Source organism: Prinia subflava, chromosome 4, assembly GCF_021018805.1.
Source record: "Prinia subflava isolate CZ2003 ecotype Zambia chromosome 4, Cam_Psub_1.2, whole genome shotgun sequence".
NCBI lineage: Eukaryota > Metazoa > Chordata > Aves > Passeriformes > Cisticolidae > Prinia > Prinia subflava.
The window spans coordinates 59324053-59352029 of NC_086250.1; the positions used below are offsets into that span (position 1 = coordinate 59324053).

The 27977-nt window shown below is 42.4% G+C and overlaps 1 protein-coding gene across 2 annotated transcripts in view; it reads right to left on the reverse strand.

Annotated features, from left to right (window-relative positions):
- Positions 1-5096: 5096 nt before the first annotated feature.
- ABCD2 (ATP binding cassette subfamily D member 2) overlaps positions 5097-27977 on the reverse strand; it is a 42226-nt gene continuing 19345 nt past the window's right edge. The window contains exons 7-10 of one of the 2 annotated variants that reach the window (XM_063396852.1): positions 18411-18556; positions 11877-11961; positions 11022-11147; positions 5097-9418 (exon numbers count right to left, since the gene is read on the reverse strand). In XM_063396852.1, coding sequence (XP_063252922.1) covers positions 9208-9418; positions 11022-11147; positions 11877-11961; positions 18411-18556 — 568 coding nt within the window. In that variant the 3' untranslated portion in view covers positions 5097-9207. Of the gene's footprint in view, positions 9419-11017; positions 11148-11876; positions 11962-18410; positions 18557-27977 lie in introns of both variants that reach the window. The other variant, XM_063396853.1, reaches the window with a different exon arrangement.

Genomic DNA, 27977 nt, shown 5'->3' on the forward strand with positions numbered 1-27977 from the left:
GTCACTATTTTATGTGTTATGCATGAAAGTAATGACAATTTTTAGCTCACTAATGGCAAAAGCAATTGCACATGTCAGCATTGGAACTCACTCACTATCAATAATCTTTACAGGAAATTACTGTAAAGGAAGCAAGCCTGGATTGGGAGCAAACCCTGGCAATGCTATGCTGATAGGAGTCTGCAAACTCAGCAGTAACGTGGGTTCTTTCAAGTTCCTCTCTAGTAATCTAATCAGTGTCATTAAGGAAACCTTTTCAGAACAGCTGAGTGACTGCTGACTGGTGACTCTAAGCTTTATGGTTCAAACATTTGCTTTGTTTAGTTTCCCTGACATGCTCTGTGTTTCACCAGCAACAAATTTGGCTCCACTGCTCAACCTGGTATCAACTCAGCATCACTTTTCGTTCCTGCCAGAAGCCCACAAGACTGGAGTTCAGCAGCACTTTCCAAACAGCATTCCTGAGGCTTAGCATTACACGTGGAGCAGGAAACCTGAGCCTCTAAGACAAAAGAGACAATACACAAAAGCTTCTGTATTTGTGCCTGAATCTGTGCTCAGTCAGCTGCAGGACATCTGATTGAGATAAAGAAGCAAGACAGAAGATGAAGAACTCTCCCATATCTGGAGTATTCCTGAATGCTCATGGAGTGCATTTCTGGTGAAACTCTCAGCCTGAAAGCTCTCCATGGCACACAGCAGATTTCTTACCTGAGCCACTGTGGGTGAGGACTCATCTTCAAGAGCAACAAAGCAAATAGTTTCTGCTCACACACGCCTCATTCTTCAGGAGAGTGCGTAGCCGTGCCTCTTCTGCCTCTACCCACAACAAATCAAAAAAACCCTTGAAAAGATTGTGACAGTCAGATAGGATTAAAGCACGAGCCCAGATAGATTATAGCCAGTCTGAGACCTGTTTGGGCAGGTGGGTGCAGACAGCAGAGTTCTGCTGGCCACGCTCTGGGCTGGTGTGGCAGGAGCCTGCTCTGATCTGGAGGCAGCCCAGCACTGCATTTCATGCAGCCCAGCACTGCATTTCATGCAGCCAAGCATCGTGCTCTGCCTGGCACTGGGTAATGCAGGGCAGCTCCTGAGGGAAGAAGTGAGTGCCCTTCAGGGTGGGCAACATTACTAAATGTGCTTCCATGGGTGCTGGGGCAGGGCAGCTCAGGTCTGTCTGTACTTGCTCCCAACAAATGCAGGAAAAGAGCTGGAGAGACTCGTCCTTCATGGCTCCAGGTCTTCAGTCCCTTCCTCCCAAGCCCACAGTAGCTCTTCTGTGCTGCAGACCTCAGCAGGGTGGCTGTGTTGTCCATGAAAGCACAGGGTGCTGCAGTCCTCCACTCCAACAGCGCAGGAGTTCCCACTTTCCTGCTGGCCAGGAGAGACTGCTTTGGCACCACTTGACACAAGCCACAGATGCCATCAAACACCATCCTATACCAAATAGGCTCTTTCTGCTGGACCACCCCAGCACCCATTGGAAGTAAAACCTGTCCTGGCTTCATCAGAGTCTGAATTTGTCTGCTTCCAGCTTCTGCATCTCATTTATGTCTCTTGCAGCAGCATAAGGCTCTGAATTAGCAAAGTAAACAGCTTTAAACAAACTGAACTGAAATGCTTTGAACACGGCCTTACACTCACAGCAGACTAGGCAGGTATTTTGTGATACAGCCCTAAACTATGTCCTAGGTAAGAACATGCTTTGGGCCCATCTAGTTGGTCTTTAAGATGCCTCTGAGAACTTCAAACTTCCCTAGAAATTTTGACAGGCAAAACAGAAGTGAAAGTCAAGAGAGTGAGAAGATTTTTTTAGGAAATAATCCTATTTTGGAGGGGAAGGGGCTGGAAAGGTTGGGGCCCATGCCGGTGCACTATGCTCAGATTTCCCAGAGGCACTCAGAGAAGCAGAGGAGCATTTTGATGGTGGCTCAGCTCTCACCTGTACAGCTCTGCCCTTGCCCAGTGTCAGAGCAGGGGAGAGGATCTCAGGGAATTGACACTGTCAGATCAGATCAATTAAGGGAACATCTATCAGGCTCATTTTTTAGAAACAGATACTTTTTAATACCTTTAAAACTGATGTTGCCACTGGTTCTTTTTGGGGTGTGTTTTTTTCCTGGTTGTTAATGAAATCCTGTGCCAGACAGAAGCAGTTTTCAGCCCATGACTTGAAAGAGGCATTGAACCTCCCTTCAGAAGTCCCTGGAAAGAAGTCTTTACAAAGGAAGTGCAGTTGTTCTCCCAGGCTGGATTACCTTGCCTCCACTTTCATCTTGGCATGAAATACATTAATCACTCTTTTTTTCACCCATAATAATTTAAGCAAGGGTCTGATAAACAGAGTCCTTATCCTCTGATGCTCAGCAATGAGCCACATGGCACAGACATAAGGGAACATTAGCGATCAGACAGGAGTTGAATTCTCTGTAACATGATTACAGAATAAAAATAGGCCAGCAAGAGACTGAAACAGCACCTCCCTGTATGCTCATTTGGCACTAGCAAGGATACGGGGATTTTCAGAAATTTGCTTCTGTGGCTGCCATTTCACACTGCTTAAAAAGGGATTTTGGTTGAATAGCAAAGCTCGGACAAGGCATGTTGTTATTTAAGAACAGATTATATATATGAGTTACCTAGAAATACTCCAAAGGATACTATAGAAGGCAGTTGTGTGCTTCTGATAAAAATTGTGGGCTAGGATTAAAAGAGTCACTCTTTGTTTTTCAAATATGAGCTGTGTAAGTTTTAAATCAACCTGGCTTTGCAGGTATAAAGTGATGCTGGGAAGTGTTAGCTCAGTGCAGGGATGTCCTGTTACTGTGGGTGTACATCTGGCAGAACCCAGCTTTACCACTACCAGTTGCTGCACCTTATTACCTTGCATTAGTACCTTGCCAGCTGCTGTGTTTTAGTTGTGCAGACATTATTCCTTGAGACTTCTCCTCGAAGTGTTTGGATCTATTAAAAAAGCAGATGTGTTAGACAGGACCCACCACCTCACTCCCTCTCTTCCAGCACTTGCCATCACAGGCACCAGCCCCAGTCTCAGTGCTGCATCCATCCCAGTGGGGACAGAAAGTGGGACAAAAGGGGGGAAGGGAGACTTAGTGCAACCCATAGAATAAAGAGAGAGATCTTCAAACACACCAGCACAGCCAACACCAACTGATAAAGAAGTATCTCATAAACTTGGTGTCTTTATAGCACACTTTGGCACAGTGGAAGAGAAGAATATTTTAACTGATAACAAGAATATTGGATTACTGGATGCAATTTTTTTTGGTTGCTTTAAATATTAAATACATGGGTTTGCTTCAATACCATATCATTTAAGGTAAAAATAATTTCTAATTCCCGAAGACTCAAGTCGTTATGAAAAGCATTAGGAATCTGATCTATTTGAAATGAAACTCTAAAATCCAGAAAATATGAACTCTCTTTCAAAGACATTTCAATCTAAATAACTTTTATGACAATTTTTTTTTCATGCTAGAGTTGATCAATAAATGAGTGGTTTGGGTGTTTTGTTTGTGCTATCTTAGAAATGCTGTGTCAGAGACAGCTTGTCTTTGTATGTTTGATGACGAGAAAAGAAAACTAATGTACTATTGCACAATTACTTTATTTCCAAGACAGGTTTCACTATTCTCTTTTTCTAACATGTAGCTCCTCCCATGAGCTCTCCTGGACTGTTCTTTCCCAGAGCTCATCCCAGCCTGGTGTCTCCCTGGGAGCCCAGCCCCAGGACCCAGCTGCCTCCTCAGCCACCATCACAATCTCTTTCTCCCTTTTTTAATTACCAGTTTAAAACCAGATTGTTCAGACACATCAGACTCACACTGAATCAGTACAGTATTTTTGAAAAGTCACTGTTACCCTCTCAGAGATGGTATCACATTAGGCTAAAGACACTAATTTGAAAAATACGAAGCAGGTGCAGCAGAATGAGCTGTAATCAGAAATAAGCCATACAGAGAGTGTTAAGATGTTCTTCCAGATATTCCCCACCTAATAGAAAATTTCACCTGTGGGCAGTTTTTGAACACCTTTGCTGTGATTATTTCCTGAGACCTTTTAGCTCCCATGATGCAAGTCTTGCTGTTCCCTCTCTTCTGGGAATACCTAACCCTTGGGCAGAGGCTCAGGACTTTGGCATTTCCCATCAAATATATGGCACCATGAGAAGATCAGAAAGCAGGAACGCTCTCTGAGCAGTGGACACCAAAGCATTTCTTGTAAAAAAAGGTGAAACTGAAGGGCAACCTCAGCTTTCAGCTCACCTTCTCCACTACCATGACACCTGGTTTGATGCATGAGCCCCAGCCTGGTCCTACAGCCCACCCAGAGACCCCCAAAATGAATTTCTCATTGTCATGTCCTGGACTTCAGTCCCTGCCAGTGCTTTCCCTCTGAGTGGGTGCAGTGGCTGCAATGGAGGCATGGGGGACTGGTCTGCAGTCATCCCTAGGAATCCAGTTCTCAAAGGACCACCATCCCCACTGGGTCTCCAACTGCATAATCCAGGTCCTGTACCACACAGGATCTCACCATTCCCTGCCACACAGCTGGGAAGGGGCTGGACACAAGCCAGCTCTGGGTCAAGGCTGCTAAGGAGCCAACCACTGCCCTCATACTCCCAAAGAAAGAGCTCGCTCTTCTGCTAGGCCATTGTGAGCTCTTGCTTACTGATGCTTTATGCACAACTGCATCTTACAAAACCCCTAACAACAACCTTTGGGAGTGATGCTGCTGAGGCACCTGAGGTGGTACTGCTGGCATGGTCCTCTGGCTCACTGCTTGGTGTAATTCCCTGGCAGAAAGCCCCAGCTAGGGGTGGCAGCTCTTGTCACCTTCCTGTCATCAATCAGGTACACACTGAAGTGGATGGCATGAAAGATGAGAAACCTCACAGCAGCCTTTGACGCCAGCCTGACCTAGGAATGAAATACTTGTTTTAACTTGAAAAAACACAGCATCCACCCCGAGCTTTCCTGCTCTATCACAGAAACAAGGGTTGGGAAAGGACTCCCAGAGCACAAGCAGGCAGGCCCTGACTGCTTTGTGAATGACTCATAAAGAATACTATAAACTGAAAGTAAATGCAACATGTTTTATTTGAGGATGGAATAAATTACAACTGTAAAGCATATTTTATTGCTTTATAAATTGTCTGCTCTTAAAAGGCATTAATATCAAACATAAACAAAACAAAGACACATTTGATTAACAGTTCAGTTCTCCTAAGCTTCATGAATAGCTCAGTAAGGGGATTTCTTTATGTGATTGGCTCAGAAATTTGACGTTGACATGCATTATCACCCATTCATAAGTTTGAGTGGACTGCAGATGTGTTCATTTGCTTTAAGATATAATTTTCTCTAAAATATCCCATTTAATACCCAGTCCTTCATTCCCTCAGATACAAATCCAACCGCTTTTGAATAATTCCTTTGAAACATACATGGGGTTTTCTGTCCCTGCAGAAGGAGGACTTCCAAGTCCAAACTAGGAATGAGTCTGACCCCAAAACTAAGTGAAAAACAAACTCCTCGCAGGTTAAAATAGTGAAATCCCATGCACAAAAATGTGTCTTTTCATTCTGAAGATTCCTGCAAAACCACTTTGCATTATGTGAACACACTGATGTGGAGAACTCATGTTTTGGTGTACAGATACTACCTGCCTGAGGCAGGTATGAATTTTGCTCATCACCTGTATTTCTCTAGGTGCAAACAGACCCAGGCAATCCCGTTTGCCCTGAGCCCAGGGGGTGAGAGGGTGCTCACAGGGCTGGGTGTGCTCAGCACTGGGCAGTACACAGCCTTGAATGCACAGACACCATGATGGGGTCTGGCTAGCTTCAGATAGGTATGACAGGCAGAAAGGAGACCAAAAAGTCGCTTCCTCAACCTCCTGGGGAGCCACAGCTCCTGAACACCAAAAAGGGAATGAACACTCAAAGCAGCTCTCACTGCAGCACAAAAAAAGCTTCTACCAAGGTAACCTGTCCCACTTTGACCCTCCTGCACTGCCAGGGCCATGTGCTCCTCATGCCCTGGCTCCAGAACAGTGTCTCCCTGAGCTATTCCTGAGCAGGGAGCATGCACCTCTGCTAGGCTGGGCCCAAAGCAGCACAAAGTGAGCTGGACTATGCCCTGGAAAACGCTCCAGAAACAGAAACGGAGACTCCAGTCTCAACTAGCCCTTGGAACAACACAGAAAGTTTGCAGAAAATACCTCCAGGGCACCTTCTCTTCCTGCCATAAAACTAACTTGAAAAACAACGAGCCACTAGGACAGAAATTCCTTCTAAAACCAGCTCGGTATCACTCGGAGGGTTCCTGTTTAAAGTGCTTCTTCTCATAGCAGCCTCTAATGTTCTTGCCATGCCTATAGAAGCACAAATAGCTGAGTGAGATGCTGGAGTATTCTACATTATACAGCTAAATGGCAATGGTTGTCTATTACTGGATCCAAGAAATACATGTCGAACTTCAAAGGAAATTCTGTTAAATTGATCCTGGTGTGATTTCAGTGTTCATCCAAATTTCATCAGTAACATATATAAATTTTATTATGTTTTATTATGTTATGTAATTTATTATGTTTTATGCATAATCTCATTAAAAGAACAGCAAACAAACTTTATTCTACTAAACATGGTTTCCTCAGAAGTGATCTGTGCCATGAGGGACAGCTTTTGATCTCTGTAAGGCATACAGCAGATTTCAGGTGCTGCACTTGCCCATAATGGCTCCCAGCAAGTCAAAGGACAGGTGCAGAGCTCTGGTGGGATATCTGGAGCTGTGCCAAACTGGGCCAATTCTTCAGCACTTTTCAATATTCCACTCATTCAGGGAGTGGATAACCCTGGTTTAGTTCCCAGCCACATGTTAAAGTGCTTAATAGAAGGGTGGGGAACAGCAATGCCCCTTCCTCCACCTCAGGTCCTGGCTTGGGAAAGGCTTGTGGAAAGGTGGTTTTGCAGCTGCCCTGTGCTAGTAGGATGCACTGCAGCAAGGGCATGCACTTGGGGTGCCCTGATTCATCTCATCTCAGAGAAACATCAATCAGGAACCTGCAAGCTTTTACACTCATCAGTCATCTCAGTTATGCTCACTGAGAACAGATTCTTGGCTGACTTCTTTTTTCCTTAGCAGTTACGAATTTTGCTTTGAAGATGAGAAAGGGGAAGGCTCACCTTCAGGGAGAGGGACAAGCACAGACACTTGCAAATTAAAATGCATGTCAGCCACCCCAGCAGTGACCTCCATCTGTGCTTTATGACACAACACCTTATTATCTTGAACCTTAATTTTTCAGCCCTTTCTAAGTTCCTAGCAGCATTCCTTTCTGTAGCAGTGAGATGTCTCAAGGGGCTCTACAGAAAAAACTAATGAAAGGAACCAACTGATGTCACCAGGGTAAGTTACAGGGTTACATGCAAGCTACAGACTCAGAAGGGAGCAGACTTGCTCCATTTTCTGATGCAAATGCCACACCAAATAGCAAGCTGAGCACACTGAGAGGGAATAATGGTTAGTGCACTGGACTGGGATTTAGCAGATGGAGTTAAATCACCTTCCTCTTGTTCTTGAAGCAATCAGAAAAAAGAAACAGTTTATATTCAGAGTGCTCAAACATTTCCAGCTCAGCAAATGCCCCTACAATATTTCTCCTCTCTAAACAGCTCTTAGCAGTTTATGCACTGCCTCTCTAAGAATAAGAACAGCGGACAGAAATCTTCCCACACTTCTGGGGAAAAAAAAAGAACCAACAAACTTCAGGATTGCTACATCTCAGCTAAGGCTCATTTACCCATCTGCAAAGCCTCTTACCCCTCCTGAGCTTCACTCCCGAGCGGCCCATTTGCCATGCACTTGCAGTCAGAGAGAACAGGAGCTCTTAAATACATTCACATTTTTATTTCTCATTCTCCAGCTTTTGCATTCAGCAAGGCACCTCAGGCCAGCATTGTCTCAGGCAGTTCTGTTAAAGCACCTCCTGACTGACTGGGGACCTGAACTGAAAAGCTGGTGGGGCAATCAGTGAGTGCATCTGAAAGCAAGGCTGGTAAGCAGTGCATTTGCTTAACAGGGAGGGCAATGTTCAGCCACTCCACCAAAATATGGCAGGTATATTCATTAGTGGTTACCAAATGCTCTCACTTTTCACAGACCTTTGTAAGTGCTGAGCATTTCATTTGTCAGGACAGCCATGCCTGAGAATTCAGCATATTGTTAGAAACTGCTATTTCCTTCTCCTACAGTCCTTCCCATCACAAAATCTCTCATGGAACAAACAAGTGTCTATATTGTGATTATGCCAATGGAGGAACTAGGTCAGATATGGATGCCAGCTGGATCGCACCCATAGAGCAGATGAATGATTTAGTCAAATGAAAACTGAGTCACTTGATGCCAGGCCCAGTGCTCCATCCACACCACCAGAGGTCACAGAGTAAGGGACACAAATAATCCCCTGAAGGAACTGATGTATCATGAAGGGCAAAGGGCCTCTGAAGCTATGTGTAATGGCATAAAGCACAAGTATATTACATGTTTACCTCTGTCCCTGCTTCTCTGTCACGAGGGCAGTGGGTTGCTCAGACAGTTGTCTTCTGGTCAGTCTATTACATGATTCCCTATGGAAATGCAGGTAAAGGCATGTACACTATTCAGCAGGAGAACAGAAGTCTTGTTTCTCATGGGCTGAGAGAATGGTTCTTACACCCAGATGGGATTTGTGCATGCATGTGCACTCTGCCCCGCTGCTGCCCCCGCGGTGCTCCATGCCTGAGTGTCATGCCCGGATGCTCTGCGTAGCAGGCATGTCATACGCACACGGTGACCCGCGACAAGGGCACGCTCTGCAGGCCAGGGCTCATGCAGAAATTCACCTATAAAACCTAAGCTTGTTGCTAATTTCTTGCAGTGAATTGGGCTTTCACTAGGAATTAACATAAGCTGTAATGACTAATCTTATATTCTGTGCACTTGCTTATTTTCTTTTCACAGTTCATCCACTTTCTTCCTTAATACTAAAACACTAAAGTCTTACATAGCATTCAGAGCATTATTTTCTGCTGGCTGTGTTTTGCTATGCTCTAAGCCTCTGTCACAATGCATGCAAAGGATAATGGCTGAATTTGTAATGCTTTTAACTAAAAAAATACTTTTAAAAACATAAACGATAAATTATTTATTCCTCTTTGTCCATTGTTTTAAGCACTGAATCTTCTCCCAGGATTTTACACAGTTCATTCAGTCTCTGCTGCATTTTAGGAATTCCTGCAAGCTGGGATTCCAGTCTCTGTTTTTCCTCACTCAGTGATAAACGGATAGCGGTGTCCAGCTGCTCGAATCGCCAGCCTCCTTGTCCATCAAACTGCAGCAAGTGAGTGTGGTACTTCCTGCAGCAGAAATTCAAACATTAGCAATGGCTCAGGGAACACATGGCTCATTTTTGCATGCAAATGTGGATCTATGTGTCTCTTTTCAAAAGCGCCTCTTAGGAATTTGAGTTGTCCAGTTTTGGATCACTGGTAAGGCTTTTTTTTCAATGGCTCATTGTCATCCCAGGACACTCTTTCATAAGGGATTTGGGCATTTCAAAGCCTGTCACCAGGACTGCCCCAGGGCAATAGTGATACTCTGTGAGTGCCAGCTGGAAGCAGCAGCACTGGGGTGGGCTCCCAGCCGGGCAACCATGGGGCAACCATGGCCTCTGCAGCCCACGTGGCTGGGCCCCGAGCCCCCCACCTGCAGGGATGCTGGCAGGAGGGGCAGCAGGGCTGAGCAAGGTCCACTCCTCACCTGCTGTCCCTGGCCAAGGTGGTGGCCCTCTCTTATTGACTCCTTCTTAGAAACACTGTGGCTACACATGCCTTCACTACAACTCCATCAGATGCCTTTTTCCCCAGGAGCTAGAACAGCAGCATCAGACAAGGTTCATTTCTCCCTCAGGAATTCCAATCCCAGTTTATTTTATTTACTTTCCTTTCTGATAGATGTCTTACCTCCTTAGCAGCAAATACAGCGAGGCAGGCATGATGCACCTGATCTTACTGATAAAACTCACGTTTGCTCAAATTACACCTCAGTTTGTTCCCCTGTGTCTTAAATGGTTGGCTAAAGTTAACTTTATTCCTAAAACATGGTTCAGTTTGCAAGGGGCCAAAATAAAGAAGTCTGTGTAGGAGTCACAGATCTTTCAGTATCAGGGTGTGTGCATCAAAAATATTCAAAAGTGTACATGTGGAGTTTGTCAAGACCTGACAAAACATTTTTCAGAAGATGCCAGAGGAAGAGCAGAGCGTTCCCTCAGAGCTGCTGGTATGACTGTGTAATTTATCACTATAAATTATAGAAGGTGAAATGCATCATAAAACACTGATTGTAAATCCCATCCAGGGAATGTGACAGTTTTAATAAACTCAATGGCTTATGACATGGGACTTAAAATAGATTCATCTCCAGACTAACATTCACCACTTCTTGCATATTATCCTTTGTGATACCAAATGCTTAACCCCATCCTTCTATATTTCCCCCCACCAAACTCCCACCAAAAAATCAAGAAGCTAAACACAACTGTTAAAAAAACAGACATAGTATTCCTATGGAGGAACAAAGTATAGTTTAACCACTTGCCATGTTTCCCATCTTCTCCCTGCACTGGTAAACTTCCCCAGGACACCTCACATGTCACCTTTACAGAATAACCTGGTGATACCTGTTGTGGCTGTGGCATAGACTAATCAACTACTTCTTAGACATATGCATATTAATAACTGAAACACGTTAAAAATAAGAGGGATTAATAAATATCTTTCAAAGAATGAAAAAAAAATCCATGCTACATTAATTTACATCACTACTGTTGTAGAGAACTTATCTTAGAATCTGCAGTAGATATTGACTAAACAACTGCCCCAGTACAAAGAATAAAAGCCAATCCACTGCTTGTCAGAGAGCTAAAAGAAAGGACCATGATAAAGCCCTGAATGTACTTACCAAAGAGAAGGTCTGTGTGTTATGGAAAGCAGGGATATCCCAGCAGCTTTTGCAGCTTGGAATATCTTTCCTTCAACATCAATGCTTACAGCACTCGTACATTCATCCAGCAATGCATATTTCGGCCTTTTAAAAGCAGATAAAGAACATTACTCTTCTAGGTTTTGGACAGCATTCCCAAGTACAAGGTTTAACTGAAAGAACAACAGGAAGTAGAGAGCTATTTTTGCCAGACAGCTGTCTCTTATTTACAGCTGGAAGCTGCCTAGAAACAACATGAAGTTTCCATATTCATTATTCAGGTGAAAAGACAACTTCCAGGGAAAATGGGGTTTATTTCCTGGCCCATTTAAGTACACAGTGATCTAACTTCTATGTCCTAGTCTAACCTAGTAGTATTTTGTACTCTCATCAAGTTATGCAGTAGCTAAAGCCAACTCGAAGCTTCCTATCCACTGCTAAGGAATGTAAGAACTGGGCTGCCTTTGTGTGTTTGCAGTCTCCAAAACCAAAAGGTTAAGGAGCTTGACTTTCAAACTCCAAGAGCTTCTTGCAACAGTCCATCACACTTCAGCAACACTTGTAGGAGGGAAAATGTTTGTGCCTGAGATGTTAAAGGAAGAAATATCTGAAAAAGAGAATGCTGTGTTGCCAAAAGCAAAGCTTAAGAAGCATTATCCAAACCAAAGGCAGAGCTTGTATGAATAAACAACAAGATTTATGCAAGTCCTGTGCTAGACAGTGTGGCATTCTGCATGCAGATTATAGTCTACTACTGCTCAAACTGTAACAGGAAATCTGCAAAGCTCACTCTCATTTTCAAATGCTTCCTAAGGAACGAACCATAACACTCACTTGTGGTAAAACATCCGGGCCATGCCCATCCTTTGTTTTTCTCCTCCTGATAAGACATCTTTCCAATCCATGATGGCATCCCAGCCTTTTAAAAAAATGCAAACAAAAGAGTTAGGACAATAAAAGTTTATAGAGGAGATGCAGCTTCCCTTGCAACACCTCTGCAATCTGTAACCAAAATCATAAAGAGCATTTCAGCTGCAGAAGAGACAGCTCAGGTTACTGAATCCCATCTTTTGAAACACCTCAATGCCTATCCACTGGCAACCAACTGGAAAAATATCCCTTCTATCGTGACAATTTTGAAAGTGGAATTTAGACTTTTTGGTCATATAGATATTGTCAAAAAACTTTACTTACCATCTCTTTGAGGAAAACCTCTTTGATCTGTATATAACTATTATTCTGTCATCTTTGTTTCATGGAACAATTCTCTATTTTTCTTGAAAGGTATGAGTGGAAATTTAAAAGCAAAGTAAAATAAATAAAGTGTAAAAAATAAAGAGCAATGTCAGACTGCACTCACTACTGTAGGCAAAGAAAACTGTCAGCAAACCCAACAGACACACAACTGCAGACACAGGGATGTATCCATATGCACAGACAGGCACCAAAACTGCAGTCAGACAGGAGAATCTTCTACAAAAATTTCCTACTACTTTGTATTTAAAAATAACCCACAACTGCTCTAACATCAGGTATCCTTATTTAATATTCTGCATAGTCTCTAACTGTTTTATTTCTTTTAGCACTTTCAGGTACATGCAATGGGAGCATGAGGCATTCTGTCTGTGATCTTACAGCAGACTGGTGTTCTGTGAGTACTTGGGCATAAATAATTCCTTCTACTGAAAAAATAACAAATTTCCTTACTGAAAATAAGTTTTCAAACAATCCAGATGGATAGAGTTGCAAAATAGACAAGTTTTCAAAAAGAAGAGTGTGGATGTAGCAAAAAATCTGATAAGACATTTTTCTCAACAGATCATCTATTCATGAGACAGCTGAAGTGGGGCTGAGAGGAAGAGAACATTTTTTTGAAATCAGACCCAGATCTAAAGCCCCTGAATCTAAAAAGTTAATAACACAGCCAAAACCCCTTTTCTGCACTGCCAAACTTAAAATAAATATTTGCCAGAAAAGACTACAAATAAGATAAAGCAAGGAGAGTGGGCTGTGTTATTTCTGATGCCTGAACAAATGTCAGACAATGGGGCTTGTGAAGGTGCAGGAGGCTTGGTACTGCTTTGTCTGTGCTTGGTGCTATACCAAGGCCTGGCAGGATTGAACAAAGTATCAATGAAACATCTGATGAGGGGCTCTGTGACCAGAACCAGTAATTAATAATGACAGAGACTAAATTTCAAGATTTTGCTTTACAAAAAATTAGAAAATGTAATGATTTTTTAATATATATTTATAAAGTTAGATTTAAAAACCAGGCATATGCAAGAAAGACATCACCTTTAGTGATCCTATAGCTTTTCCCTATTTTCCTTCCATTCTTGTTGAAGGATGCCCCCCCAGGAGCACATGCAGTGCTTTCTGTCAGCAGGCTCCCAACAAAGATGGAGCTGTGGAGTGATTAACTGAATCTTCATTTGGATATACTCTGGTAAAGGGAACAGATCCACCCAGGCTGCGATTGCTGAGCAGTGCCAGTGCTGGGACCTCACAGAAAGCTGGAGTGCTGTTCCACCAACACCCTGAGCTTCCAAAAAGCACTGTAAAACACCTGGAGCAGTTCCTTTTGGCAAAGGGTTCTAGCAAGGCATGGGAACAGTTCTTCACAAAAGCCATAGAAACAATTAAGCTTCTGAAGACAACATTCAAGCTGCTGCTTATGTTCTGTTATTTTTAAGCTGAGAATACAGTCGAACTTCAGGATCTGGAGCTGAGCTAGGGTGTGGGTGGGTGTGCATGTGTGCACATGTGCCCAGGGGAGCAGTGCCTGTGTTCATACAGTTTCTTCCTGATCAGCTGGTTTACAAAGGCTCATTAAAAGACAAAAAGGGAATGAAGTTCAAAAAGAAGCATCCCCTTGTCAGCAAAATAATTCTATTATTTTCTCTAAAGATGTCAGATTTAACCTCCATTTACCAGGATACAGTGGTCATCTCTGTGGTAGTTCAACTTACATTCTAACTGAAGATGACATGTGCATCTTGTCTCTTCCTGCCTAGCACCCTCCCTGTGAACTCTCCTATTTTCCACTTGGAATGCCTCAAACAACAGATAAGGAAGTGTGAAGTTTTACATTATCCCTTTAAAAACCACTTTTCTAATGTCTCAATAATTTTGTCTGAACACTTAAGCATTGTAACTCACCCTAAACCGACTCCTCCTGTCTGTGAAAAGCAGTGCACCTACTTGTCTCCTGTCTCTTCCTGCTAACATGGCACAGGTCAGTGAAGGTACTTAAGTGTTCTGGAAATATCAGCCAAGTCAATGGCTTAGGTCACCCATAACTACATCCACTTCAGAAATGAAGAAATGAAATGGCTGGCCCATGAATGCAGCCCAAATCTCTCAGTAAGTGTAAGCACAATCCTGGCTTTCAGAGCTAAATTCCTTGCCCACCTTCTTGTTATGGCTTTTGCAGCCAGTAAGACAAAGAGCATGTTTAATGTGCTGGGGCACAGTAACAGCAGCAGAAATACATACAGCTGCCAGCAAAAACTAGTGATAGCCCCAGGATACCAGCATTTTATTTTCTTGCATGGCTTCTTTTATAATTCCTTTAATCTCAATTTTCTGAAGGAAAATGCAAGCTATACTTGGCAAAACCCAAATGGGTTAATTCTGGGATCTGTAGCCCTCTGTATCATTCATCCTTGTGAATCCTTGCATTTTCATGCAAGACTGAGCATTCAGCTGCCTTGAAAAGATAAGCTGAAAAGTTCCTTTTTCAGATCTACATTCCAATGCACCCTATCAGACATGGACTGAAGGACAGAAGGAAGGCTAACACAGCAGACCACAGCCAGAGAGTCCTGGCTGCCGAGCTTTTGGGTGTGGAAGCCACTGTGGAAGCATTTGTAAAGAGAGCCCAGTGCTGTGCAGGATGAATATGCAAGGACAACCCATGCTGAGCAAGGAACAAAGAGACCATCAAGCCCCAGCTCAGCATGACACTGCAGGGATTTGTGTCTCTGGATTTCAGAGCCTCTGGAAAAGCTGGCAGAGCTCTCCAGAGTTCCTGCTGGTACCAGTAACAAAAGCAAATCCAGGGCTAAAGCGATCAGATGAAATAATCTCAGAGAGAGGAAATGGGCTTGTCCGTCTGTTTATACATGGCCTAGCACAAAGGCTCCCTGGACAACACCCAAAGATATGACAAATGTGCAAAATAATGAGGAATAATTATAATCTGGGGTGCTGAGAAACCATAAACAGGTTGAACTCGCTCAGTAATGTCATCAGCCCCAGCTGGACAGGCCCAGTCACGCATGCACCGTGCAGCTCCACAGCCTCGTGGCTCCTCTCGTGGGACAGCCCGGGGCTGCAGCTCCACTGACACTTGCTAAATATACACAGATTTTCAGGGCAGGTCAGAAGGAACTACTTTATGTCTATGTACTGCATATCTCCATGCTTTCAGCCCCCATTTCTGGACATGCTTTTGCACCACACATGCCAAAGACAACCTTCCTTTTGTATGAAATTATGGTTCTGGTTGAGCTAAAAACTTTGCAGATATTGATGGAGGCACCTTACAGATAATAAAAAGCTAAGTAACAAAACAGCATTCATCTAATATCCATGTGGTGAGAAAAACATTAGTGTGGGCCTCAGAGGAAAGAGAGCTCTGTCCCCACCAGCCACTGCACTGGGTTCTTCGAGAGCTTGGACTCAGGAACACCCAGAGCAGTGGTGCTGAGGAGGGGGATTGCTGCTTTGGTGGATTTGATGTATTCGGTTCATACTGACTGAAAAATGTTTCATGAGGTTAACATGGAAAAGCTAAATGCCAAATTGGGCTATTTATTTTACTTACTTCTAACTGGGTCAAATCTTAATGCTAGAAGAAGAGAGGAATTTCTGTCATTGGCAGCAATAGAAACAACATCAGACATAATATTTGGAATGTGGTGATCTTGTAGTGTTGCAATGTGGGAGTAATTCAGCTAAAAACAATAACATCATGCCAGAAGAAATAATTTGAGTAAAAGTTGTGCACCTCTGGCTTCATCTGTTTTTTTTATAACTGCCCACAAGAAGCAGAATACAGAACTGCAAAGCATCAGATTATACACACATGACATTCGTGATCAATTAAAGCACAAGAGGTTTATATGAGATTTTTCATTATTTTAGAAAGAAAAAAAATCCATTTTAATAAAAACATTTTAGTTTATGATTTTAAGCAGAAGAATAAAATAAAAATTGGAATTAAAAATATTAGTCCATGTAGAAACAAAAAAATTCAACTGTTCACTTTTAGCATGTATTTCTCTGCCTTGCTGGTTCAAAAAACCCCTTGTCCCAGACTAGGGCAGCTTTAAAAAATATCTAAGCATATGAAATCCATGTAACGTGTCAAATCACATGTCACAGATTTCCTCTCTGCTCCTACCTTGGCACTTGTCTCCTGTAAATACCCAAGAAGAAAAGGGAACAAGTAAGTATATTATGATCCTAAAAACTTCCTGGTATGTGGTAATCTCTCACTGCTTTCCAGCTTTGGCCACTTCTCTCACTTTAGATCACAAAGCACCTAAGACACTTTTTTTCCCCAATATTTGTTTGTGCAAACTTTTGCACAGTGTGCCCTTATCCTGAGCTTCAATATAGCACCAGGGTACATTACCAGTGTCCTCTAGACTTTGTAACAGATTGTGTGTGTTGTGCATGTGCAGTCAGACAGGCAGAAGAGCAAGAACAGCAATAAATACTTTCTTTGGCACGGAAAGCAGCAGGAGACTGATCCAACCTGGAGTTTCAGTGACTGTAGCCAAGGCATCTTGGACATGGGGCACAGTGACTGCCTCGTCACCAGTTCCACGCTGCAGCTGCAGGGTCAGAAACCACAACCATGTGCACTCAGAGACTGCTGGGGGGTGGCTTTGGCCACCAAGGGTCACGTATTGTGCAGTCCAACCACAAGTACCAGCACACAGCGAATACACACACTCCACAGTGACTTCCAGCTGCCCATTCCAAAATTCCTGTTTTTTCTTCTGCAGTCTGGGCACTTGAGTGAAGTAAGTGACTCAGGAATACAAACAGAATAATACAAACAGAACAGTTGTAGTGTCAGTGTAGGAAGCAGAGGCCTTCTCTGCAATTGTTCCGGTCACTGAGCTTAGCTCTGCCTAGTTTTTCATGTGTTATAGGATCAGATTTGAATATTAACATCAGAATGATGACAGATTCTTATTTTCCATTGCAACAGTCATTATTACATTCTTAACAAAGAAGCATTAACCCATGTGGAGAAGTATCTTTGGGTATACAATTGTTGTTGGAAATGATTACTACTTCCAACTCTAAAATGTGCAGAAAAGACTCTGAAGTATCCACATAGACTTTAAAAGAAAAGACAGCTTCTTCCTCTTTAACAGAACAACAGACTGTCATCCAGGAACGGGAATTTAGACATTGTCTTGGGATTCCCAGTGGTTGAAGCACTACTCTGTGCTGTCAGAACAATCCAGAGACTTCCAAGTACACACAAGGCAAATTACCTGACCAAAACCAACACTGACAGCTGGCAGAGAAAGGCAGAGTACATTCAGTACACCCCTTAAAGGGGTCTGAAGATCCTTTCTCTTCTCTCTAAATGCTACCAGCTTTGTCCTGTGTCTGTTTTAAAAGCATAATGATGGGGAGGAAATTGAAACTAGAGATTAATGTCTGATAGAAACAAAAGGATAAAAATTCTTGCTGTGCTTGGGGAAAAAAGCCATTAAATGCTCCAGTTCCTTAGATACAAAAGAAGCCTTTAGCATCTTGACATTTATAGTGCCAATATATATATACACACTGTCCCCACCTCTGAGAACAAACAACACTGAGAACACATGGCAACTTAAACAGCAAGCAGTAGATGACAACATTCTATTGCCAGCCAGTGTTGCTTGGTTATTTTTAACTTGCTCACTCTGGTGGGGTGGTTTCAGATGCTCCTTCTCATAGCACATAGTCCTGCTGATGCCACAAACTAGGGAGCAAAAAGCAGACCTGACTCTTTCCTCATTCTTTCAAGTTGATGCAGTCAGGGACATTACAATGTTTTATGATAGTTTTTATGAAAATCAAGGAAGGTAAGTGATCCCACAATACCAGGAAAAGACTGGCCATCACAAAATAGTGAGGATGTTCAGCTTAGGCATGGATACACTGGGGAGTGGAGGAGCACTCATCTCTTCTCCCTCTGTTAGCATCAGGAGCAACAACCATGTGTCTGAGCAGCTCCCACAGACACAAAGATCTGAATCCAGTTTGCCAGCTCAGTTAGCAAAGGTCAGTCACACTAAGGCACGCATGCAAGGAATGGATTTTGGTGACTTTTTAAAAAAATATGCAATTTACCTCCTTCTCTTTGAACTATGTGGTACAGATGAACCACATGCAGAATAGACTCCAGATCTTGATCTTGGTAGCCTTTCTCATGCATGTCTTCCACTGAATCTGGATAGATGACTTGATCTCGTAGTGTTCCAATGGACATGTAGGGCCTGAGAAACAATACAGGGAAACTGGTAATCTGAGGATGGCTTCAAGAGAGCACATCTTGCTGATTCTCTATGAACAGAGTATAAGGCTTTAAACACTATGTTGCTAAAACTGGATTTATCCAGTGGGTGCATTGTGGGTGTACATTTTTCTAAACTTACCTTAGTGTATTGTTTCCACAACAGTTGATTACACAGTAACAACAAGGGCAGCGTTAGTATGAAAACACAATGACAGCTTAGGCAGAATAAACATCCACTTCACAGCCCATTTTGAATGCTTTCACTTGGAATCAGCAGAGCTATCCTGTATTCAAGGTTTGGTACTTGTAAAAGGTTTAGAAATTGTTTTAAACACATACATTAAAATCAAGTTGTAACAAAAACATTGCAGCTCAAAATGGTAAAGAATTCCATGGTGTAGCAGGAGACAAAAGTCCACTGAAAGTCTTCTTTGCACTGAAAACCTTCTTTCTCTACTATTCTGGTGTGCAGAATTCAGACTGGGCATAACTTAGCTGGCTCTAGAAGCCAGTGTACCACCTCTGAATTGCAAAGTAGCACACATTAAAGGGGCTGGTCACCTTAAACCTCCTAGCACCAGCCTTCCTTTGCCAAGACAAGGCTGTGCTGTATGTGAAGCAGCTTCTTAGTCACCATATTTCCAGACCAGGTAATACCATCTGTCTTACTAAAACAAGCTGTCTCCAATTTGAACCTGGAGTCCCCAGTCATGGTTGGGGAATGGCTATGGCCTATTGCCACAATGTCATGATCTGTGCCCAGCCTTTGGTACAGCCCAGGACCCAAAAATCCTCCTAGTCTGAAAAAAACTGAAAGAATAGTTTCACAGCTCTCCAAAAGAGATCAGGCCATTCAGGTTACAACAGCAAAGGCAACCTAACACACATCAACTTGACCCTTTCCTCTGCTGGTCAAAGGGTTTCGTGTGAAGGATGAATATCCATCCTGTCTCTCAGACACTGCTGAGAGCTCTTGGAAACTGGAAACACCACAGGGACAGTCTGTGGCATTTTGAGTTTGGAAGGGAAAGTCAGAGCCAAGGAACAGTCAGGCTCCAGACTCTGTCCTGCTTTCTGTGCCAAGTGTTCCACAACTCCCTCTGGGTTCATCTGGTAAAACAATAATAGTCTTATTAAAGCTGTAGTGCCAGGGGATGATGGTAGAGAGGAGCAGTCAAAACTGGGCAAGCAATGAGGAGGCTTCCAGGCAGCTTGCTCTTGCCACCAAGAACTGCTTCCAACAACTCCACAGCGTGTTAAAAAGCAGTCACTTTTCTACTCTAAAAAGCTCTGGACCTGCATGGTGGGAAGGTCTCAGCCATGCAGAGGCTTTGCCTGGCAGAGGTGTGTAATACCTCAGCAGATTTCTTCCCCTCCTTGGAGGTGTCTGCAGAAGGGTGGATCTATCCATTGTTGTTCTGAGAGTCCCTAAAATACACCACAGAGTAATGTCAAGGAACTCACAGTGCAACAAATGAAGAATCACAGAAGTAAAGCTGCCATATAAACTAAAATTCACATGCAAGCTGGCATCAGCTGCATTGCTTTTCGTGCTGCAAATATCCATGGTGAACTGTCTGTACCCAGCTGTGGTGAACTACTTTCACCACCAACTGGGTGAGGATGGGAACTCTTTGCTAATATTTGGTCATCTCTATGTTGTGGCAAACACCCAGATGGAGCAAAATCAGAACCACAAATCAAATACAAGCACTGCTTGCTCCTCTTTGCTCATTGTCCTGGTCTCTGCTTATTGTGGCAATAGTACTGCTCTGGGCTGCTACATGAACTAGCACCAAGTGCAGTAAACCACTTACATTAATTGTGATATTGCAAAATCTCAACCCTAAACATTAAGTAACTTCATGAAGTAATGAGCTATTACATATCCACAATGCTCTCCCATCTAAAATCCCAAAGGGCTTGACTTCTTGCATGTGTAGAAATCACTTCACTTGCTCCAGACTGCTGCCACCTCTGGGACAGAGGAGCAACTCCACCTGGGCTCAGAAAGGTTTAAATCAGCAAGTAAGGCTGTGTAATTTAAGGGAAGCTGCAGGTAAGGGCAAGGAGGACAGAGCTACCTATCATTTAATTTGTCTGGAGTTTAATATCTTACTCTTGTGAAGTATGATCCTGTAATGACTAGGAGCTCTGAGATTTAACCTATGGCAAACAGGGAAAGTTTGCACTCAAATGCACTGTGGCAGGACACTTGGTGCCATGCTGTTTACTGAGCACAGCTGCCTGGCACAGCTGGATTTTCCTTCTGGCCTCCCAGCTAAACACACTGGTACTAGCAAGCATGCCTCTCCCACCTAGTTTGTAAAAATTACAGAAGAGCTCAGCTTGCAGTGGAGTAACAAACCCCATCAATTACTAACTAGCAGAAAATAAGAATGGCTTACAAGGAAACTACTGTTAAGAGACAGAAACCATGTGTCCAAAGAGAGAGTTACTGGAAAGGGCCTAATTATGTACTATACCAGTCAGAGTCCTCAAGTGGAAGGAGGGAGACTGTAGTACCTGTCCTTTTTTTCCAATGCTCTCTAAGACAAAATGCAGTAACTATCCTAACCCTTCAGTAGCATTGCAAAAACAATTAAAGGGGGTTCTAATCTTATTTGGGTACCTGCACTCAGGAGAGGGAAATGGGTTTAACACTTAGCTCTCAGTTTGGCACCTAAGCTGCAGTAAGTGGCAGAAGATCAGACATACATTTATACGTAGAGATTCCTATAGGTTAACTCTAGGTGGCTCCCTTTACCTACTACATAGATATTTTGGACCATTTTCCAAAAGCTTGAAATCTCTGCCTGACCATCTAGGGGATCCCCCCATATTTGAATTTTCTCTCACCTTGCTTACCAAGATCATAATTTTACAAGCTGCTATACTTTGTCTGGAATCACCTCAGCAAAACTCCAGATATTTCAATGCTCCTGGTTTAGATTTATAGTAAAAATTCCAGTTTTCACCAACAGCAAACCTGGATCAAGTGATCAACAAGAAACAATGGCCTCCACTAATTAAAGTAACTAAATTCTTAATAATTTTTCAATGACATTAATAAAATAAACAGAAAAAAAGATGGTACCACAACTACAAATTTGAGAAAATAAAATGTCTTGAATGAATGTGAATTAAGTTCTTTTTAAGTTGTGTTGTATCCACTGCTCTCAAACACAAGGTGCTATCATCAAAAAGTTAAAAAATAATAAATAATATTTACCAAAATTTTAAAAAACACAGCAGGCTGTTTGTTAATCACACTATATCTAGTTCAAGGGATTTTAGAACCAGCTAAAGTTTCAGTAACTGTTCTAAATATATAAATAATTGATCTGTCTTTAAACTGCCCTACACTGAACTTTGCTCTCCATTCATACAGAACTGGCCACAAACAGCCTCTAAATATTTCAGATAGATCAGTTACCAAGTGGAAAATCCTATCAGAGCACTAAAGACCATAATGCCAAGGAATATAGTTAACAGGAAATGAAATGCACAGTATGGAAGGCTGAATTCTCAATGCATATAATTAGATCTGGTATCAAAGGCTGAAAAAAATCACTCTGTGACTTTTTGCTTCTTTTTTTTGTTGTTGTTGTTTTTTGTTTGTTTGTTTTTCTTTTTGTTTGTTTGTTTTTAAGCCTTTAAAGTACTAATCATACTCAGGTATTATCTCATCCCATGTTTTTTCACTATTACCAAGATCATAGACAGAATATTACTAGAACTGGTCAGATGGCAAAAAATGTTTAAGGTGAACAATTCACATAATTATTCAGTTCAGTCTGTTTGCATCGTGTGATAGGCAGAGAACACACAAAAATACACCTATAATTAAAATCAAACCCCAAACAATTTCAACAAAATCTAAGCAGCTAATGTATTCTGAAATACTTATACCACCTGCAATGAATCAATCAAATGAAGAGAAAAAACTCTCCTTTTCTTAAATTACCTCTGGCAGTAGTGATGATAAAAGGTTTATCTGGATGGATGACCATGAAGATCAATGAATTGGAGAAAGAACAATGAGCTGTTCTGGACAAGGTTCTAGCCTGTCAGTTCACCAGGCATACTCCAGCCTAAGAGGTGATTCTGAGTTTTATCACAGCACAGTGTAACACAGTGAGCAAGGCAGTTTCCTTCTAGAATGATCCATATTATTCACAGTTTTGTAGATGAGAAGTGACACCTTATTTCACAGGGAAGAGGAATTGCAGACAGCAAAGCATCTAGAGCAAAGGATGTTTTTGCTCTGGGTTTCTAAGTGCATAATTGTCCATGGTGCAACTTGTTCCATGCACTGTGATATGAATACACAAGTATTCATAGAGCAATAGTGTGTCTGCAGTGAAACACCTCCAACAAGTGAGAAGGCACACACTGCATGGACTTTTTTCTCTTACCTGCTGTGAAACACTGCATCACACAGGACAGAACATGACAGACAGAAGAGAGACACACCATGTATATGGATATATGGAACATTATTATAGACATTTTATAAGCATTATTGGTATGTGACGTGGCTCTTCCAGGGAGCTGTAGTAATAAGCAGAAACTGAGATTGATAGGGCATAATTAATGCAAGATGTTAGGCAAATAACCAAGCCTGGAAAAGTCTTCCCTCTTGGGAAAGCCACACTCCCATCTAAGCCAGGTAGGTGCACACATGATGAACTGAAGAAAAAATTCCGCCTGCTACATTCTCCCATGAGACCATGACATAATTAACGGCTAAAGAACAATTAAGTGAAAACCCAGTGTTGTGGAGACTACTCTGCACTGTCAGTAGAAGAGGCTCATCTCACCTAGAAGTTACTCAGGTAAGTCTGAGTTAGTTACTCCTGGCCCTCTCTGTAGTAGGGGTAACTACAAAGTTACTGGTCCTAGGAGCCAGGCCAAGCAGCTGCAGTGACCCCATCTGGAAGATCACTGTGCATTATGGAGTTCATCTGTGGAACGGCTGCCTTGAGTGGCCATGGGCCTGTGCCATACCTTGCTGCACTGTGCTGGGTTGTGCTGCTCATACAGCTTGGCCTTCAGGCCTGTGCTGCACTGCACTTATCCCCTGGTGCAGGGTAAACTTTGTCAGCTAATCTTCACAGAGGAGCCTGCAAGCAGCTCCCACTTGGCACCAGCAATTACACCACTGACTTGTCCTTGTCTTTATCTTGCAATGAAGCAACATGTGATCATGGTAACATCCTTTGGCCTGGCAGTAGAAGTGACAAATGGCATTGTTTATTCCTGAGAAAATCCTACCAGAGCGCTCAGGACCATAGTGCCAAGGAACCTTAGCACAGATGGGCCCAAGGGTAGCCTATGCTGTGCTGTGACTAGAGGTCTGTCTGATGCTGCACAATTCTGGGCTCCTGGCATCTGATAGATTCAAGTACCACAGAACTGGTGAAGGGACTGGAGCATCTCTCCTATGAGGGAAGAGACCTGGGGGTGTTTAGCCTGGAAAAGTCTCAAGAGGATCTTAATCAACTTATATAAATACCTGAAGGGAGGCTGCAAAGAGGGCAGGGCTGGGCTCTTCTTGCTGGTGTCAAGTGACAGGGTCAGAGCTAATGGGCACAAACTGAAACAGGAGATGCCGTATGAGCATGTGGAAACAATTTTTCACTGTGAGGGTGATCAAGCACTGGAGCAAGTTTCCCAGGGAACCTGGGGAGTCTCCATCCTTGGAGATCTACAAAAACAATCTGGACATGGTCTTGGACAAACAGGTTTACCCTGCAGGCAGTCACAGAACTAGAACCTAAGAAATGTGTCTGAGTGAGAAGACCATCGAGAAGCTGGGAGAAGGCTGAATGACCTTGGAGCTGGGACACAGTTCTGGAGTTTTGGAGCCCAGGAGACAAGAGCAGGCAAATGGCAAAGCCTAAAAGGCATGGGAAGAACTACTACCTTCTTTCCAAGAAGGAGGTGTTGGCTATGTCAATTACCAGGATTTTTAAAAGTATAGGGCACAATAATGGAGTTTCTGATTGAAAACTATAGTAGGAAGGAAGAGAAAGGACTTATTCCCAGGGAAGTTGATACCAGTTGTTATTAGAGCTTTCAGCTGTCCTTCCCTTAGAAAAGCCAGCATCCTTTTAGCCTTTTCTTATCAAGCTTTTTATGTCAGGCAGATTTCCTAGTTTATGTTTCCCAGTGCTTCCCATTGTTATGTAACCAAATTGTTTCTCATTACTTGATATGCATAAGGCATTTGAAGCGTGCTTTATGGTGCTCCTAGGTAAAATATTACCGAAATAGTAAACAGTTGCCATTCTGTTCATCTGCCAAAGATCCTTTGTTGCACAGTTGCAGGGCAGGTGCATTAAGCTGAACGTAACTGCTCAGGCTGGACAGAGTAATGGGAGCTTAGTGCAGAAACTGGGTCATGTAAATGCAACCACCAGATTACTCCCTAACATGCAACTTTGTCTGTACCACTGCTAAGCTACACAGAGTTCTCAGTTAACCTCTGGGTGGATTTGCTCCCCTGGCACTGCTGTCAAAACTAAATTTTAAAAAGAAGTTGTGGATACCCCATTCCTCTAAATGTTCAAGGCCAGTCTGGACAGGCCTGGTCTAGTGGAAGGTGTCCCTGCCCATGGCAGGGGGCTGGACCTGGATGGTCTTAAAGGCCCCTTTTAACCCAAGGCATGCTATGATTCTGTGAGCTGCTTTTATCAGCAAAATGAACAGGTTAAATAGTTTGTCATTGTTTTGCAGGATAGATCCTATAAACACCAGCCATGTATTCACTTCTTACAATCTATTCATGCCTTTGTAATTATAAAATGTTTGTCAAACTTAACCAGACTATGTACTTTAAAAAAGTTCAAAGCTTATTTTTCCTAGCTTTTAAATGGAGTTTCATAAACAGTCTGGCACATACATAGATGACTGGAGTAAAAGTTGAGTATGTATCAACACACCTCAATTCCTCATCCACATTTGGTCCCCTTGGTATCTCCCACAGCCACAGCTTGCTCCAGACATGCCCAGTCTGAAGGCACTGAGGGACCAAAACCCTGGAGAATGCTAAAGTCCTTCACAAACATCAGTTTAGCAGTAGCTCTTAAATATTGGATTTATGTAAATACATTTTAAACCTAAGGTAAAGCACAATGCAGCAAGTTGACTATATACTTCAGTCTGGAACTTAAGCAACACTTTCCTTAAATATCCTGCAAATACATGCAAACTGTGCTTTAATCAGCTGAGTGTTGTGTCTGGGCAGTACCAAAGACCCCTGGCATGGCTTGAGGGGGAGTAGCAGCTAATCCACAAAATCCTTTTCCCCCTCTGACTATCAGTGTTGGTGAATTTTGTACACAGTATCCTACCAAGAGATACTGCCATCACTTGTGAACAGTCAGCACATAGACCTAATAATAAATATTTAAACTTTACATCTCTGAGTGAGCTTTCAAGTGGAAATTGGGAGGTTTCACAGAGATCTTGGCAGGCAAAGCTTCAGCCAACCTACAAACAAGGCAACAGCTTTTCTACACAAAGCAAGATGGAACTTTCATCAATCAGGAAGGGTAAGTGCAAGCATTTCTATAGGAATGCCAAAAGGAGATGAAATAGAAGAAGCTGTGTCCTCGCCAAGGGGAGAGCCTGACAGCCCTCTCAGATGCCAGGCCACAGTTTCCAACAAACAGCAGAACTGAGGTAAGCTCTCTGGAACTCATTAATCTCAAAAGAGGAAAAATAAGATATAAAGTAGCAGGCAATCTTTAAGGCGTATCTATATCAAAATAGTATGCAAACTACTGTACACTAGTATGAAATGTGCTGTGTTATCTCTTTTGTTAATGCTTGTCTACCAAAGACCTTTTCTCATCTGTCAGATAAGTGGTGAACTTTGGAAATAAACACATTGAAAAGGAGCATCATGAACTTGATAACAGCAAGTCCAGCAGACAGATCCAGTGTGCCAGGGCACAGGTATCTGTACAGCATGACACGAACTGATGGCAAAGTATCGAAGGAACGAGTCGATGTGGTGATGCACTATCAGCAAAATGCTGAAGGGCAATGACAATCCCTGCTGCAGTGTTGGCATGTGCAGAGTGCAGCTTAACTCCACCTGACCCAACTGAAAAGATCATAGTTAAAGACAGAGCAGTATTAGCTGACAACAAACTAGGATGTGCAAAACACATCACAGGACAGAGACATCTGAGCCAATCTAAATGGGATGAGGCAGCAGAACCTGTACAGGTGTAACTGCACAGCCCTTCAGTCAGGCTGCTTCTCCAGCAGACCACACTCCAACAAGAGAGTAGTCTGATACTGAAGAACCATATAGATACATACTCCATTTGCACAAACTTCCATATGTCAAACAGGGTATCTGAAAGTGAAACACAGCAATTTTGCAAGATTAAATTGTTTACATAATCAAGAACTGTTTTAGGATGAGAGTAGCCACTACTAACTACTTTGTGCTTAAAACATTTGAGTTGCACTATAATCTTCAAATTTTCCTGTGGTTGTAATGTAAAAATTACTTTTATTTTATCACTTTATTATTTATGTCACTTAAAACTGAAACATTCTTGCTTCATTCATCCACATGACAAATATCCTTGGACTACCTGAGGCAAATCATATCAGACATTTGGATTATTCAATAGAGCTAAGGAGAGGAAAAATACCTCTGTGGCTGATGTAATTTTGTTTTGTATCCAATTATATTTTTAGAATACAGAAGGAAAAATGCCAAACAGGAAAAGACTTGTAAATGAACCCCAAATAAAATAGCAGTAACAGAGCAAATGTATGCAAAACCAAACAGCTTGGGAGGGCAAGATAAACCTTTAAACTGTTCTATTCCATACTGTCCTAGCTTTATTAAGAAGCCAGCAAGATATAGGTATATAAATTTTAAATTACAAAGAACAAACATTTGATACTAGTTTATCTTTGGCTGCCTCTCTTTTAGCATTTGAAAACCCTAGTGTTGAAAGAAAGATTAGAGATCTACTTGAATGAGCAACAGCAAGAGAGAATACAGAACTGGACCATTGCTGTGACTGCTGAGAAAGTGGGTAGGTCTACTAGAATGGCACACAGAATAACAAAGAAACTATGCATGCTACTGGAGAAACATACCTCTCAAAAAATAGTCAAATTACATTAAAAGCAAGCTGGAGACACAGAACAGTGACAATGGATGAGGAGAAAGAAGTACAGAGTATTACTCCAGGCTCTATGGGAATCAGTCCTCAAGAAAGACAGAGAAAATGCTCATGGACATTTTAGATATATGCTGTGCTAGGAAGACTGAAGAGTCAGGATCAAAGGTTATGGAACTAGCAGGGACTAGTTCTCATGACTGCATGAGACACTCCTCCAAGCAAATAATACAATATGACACA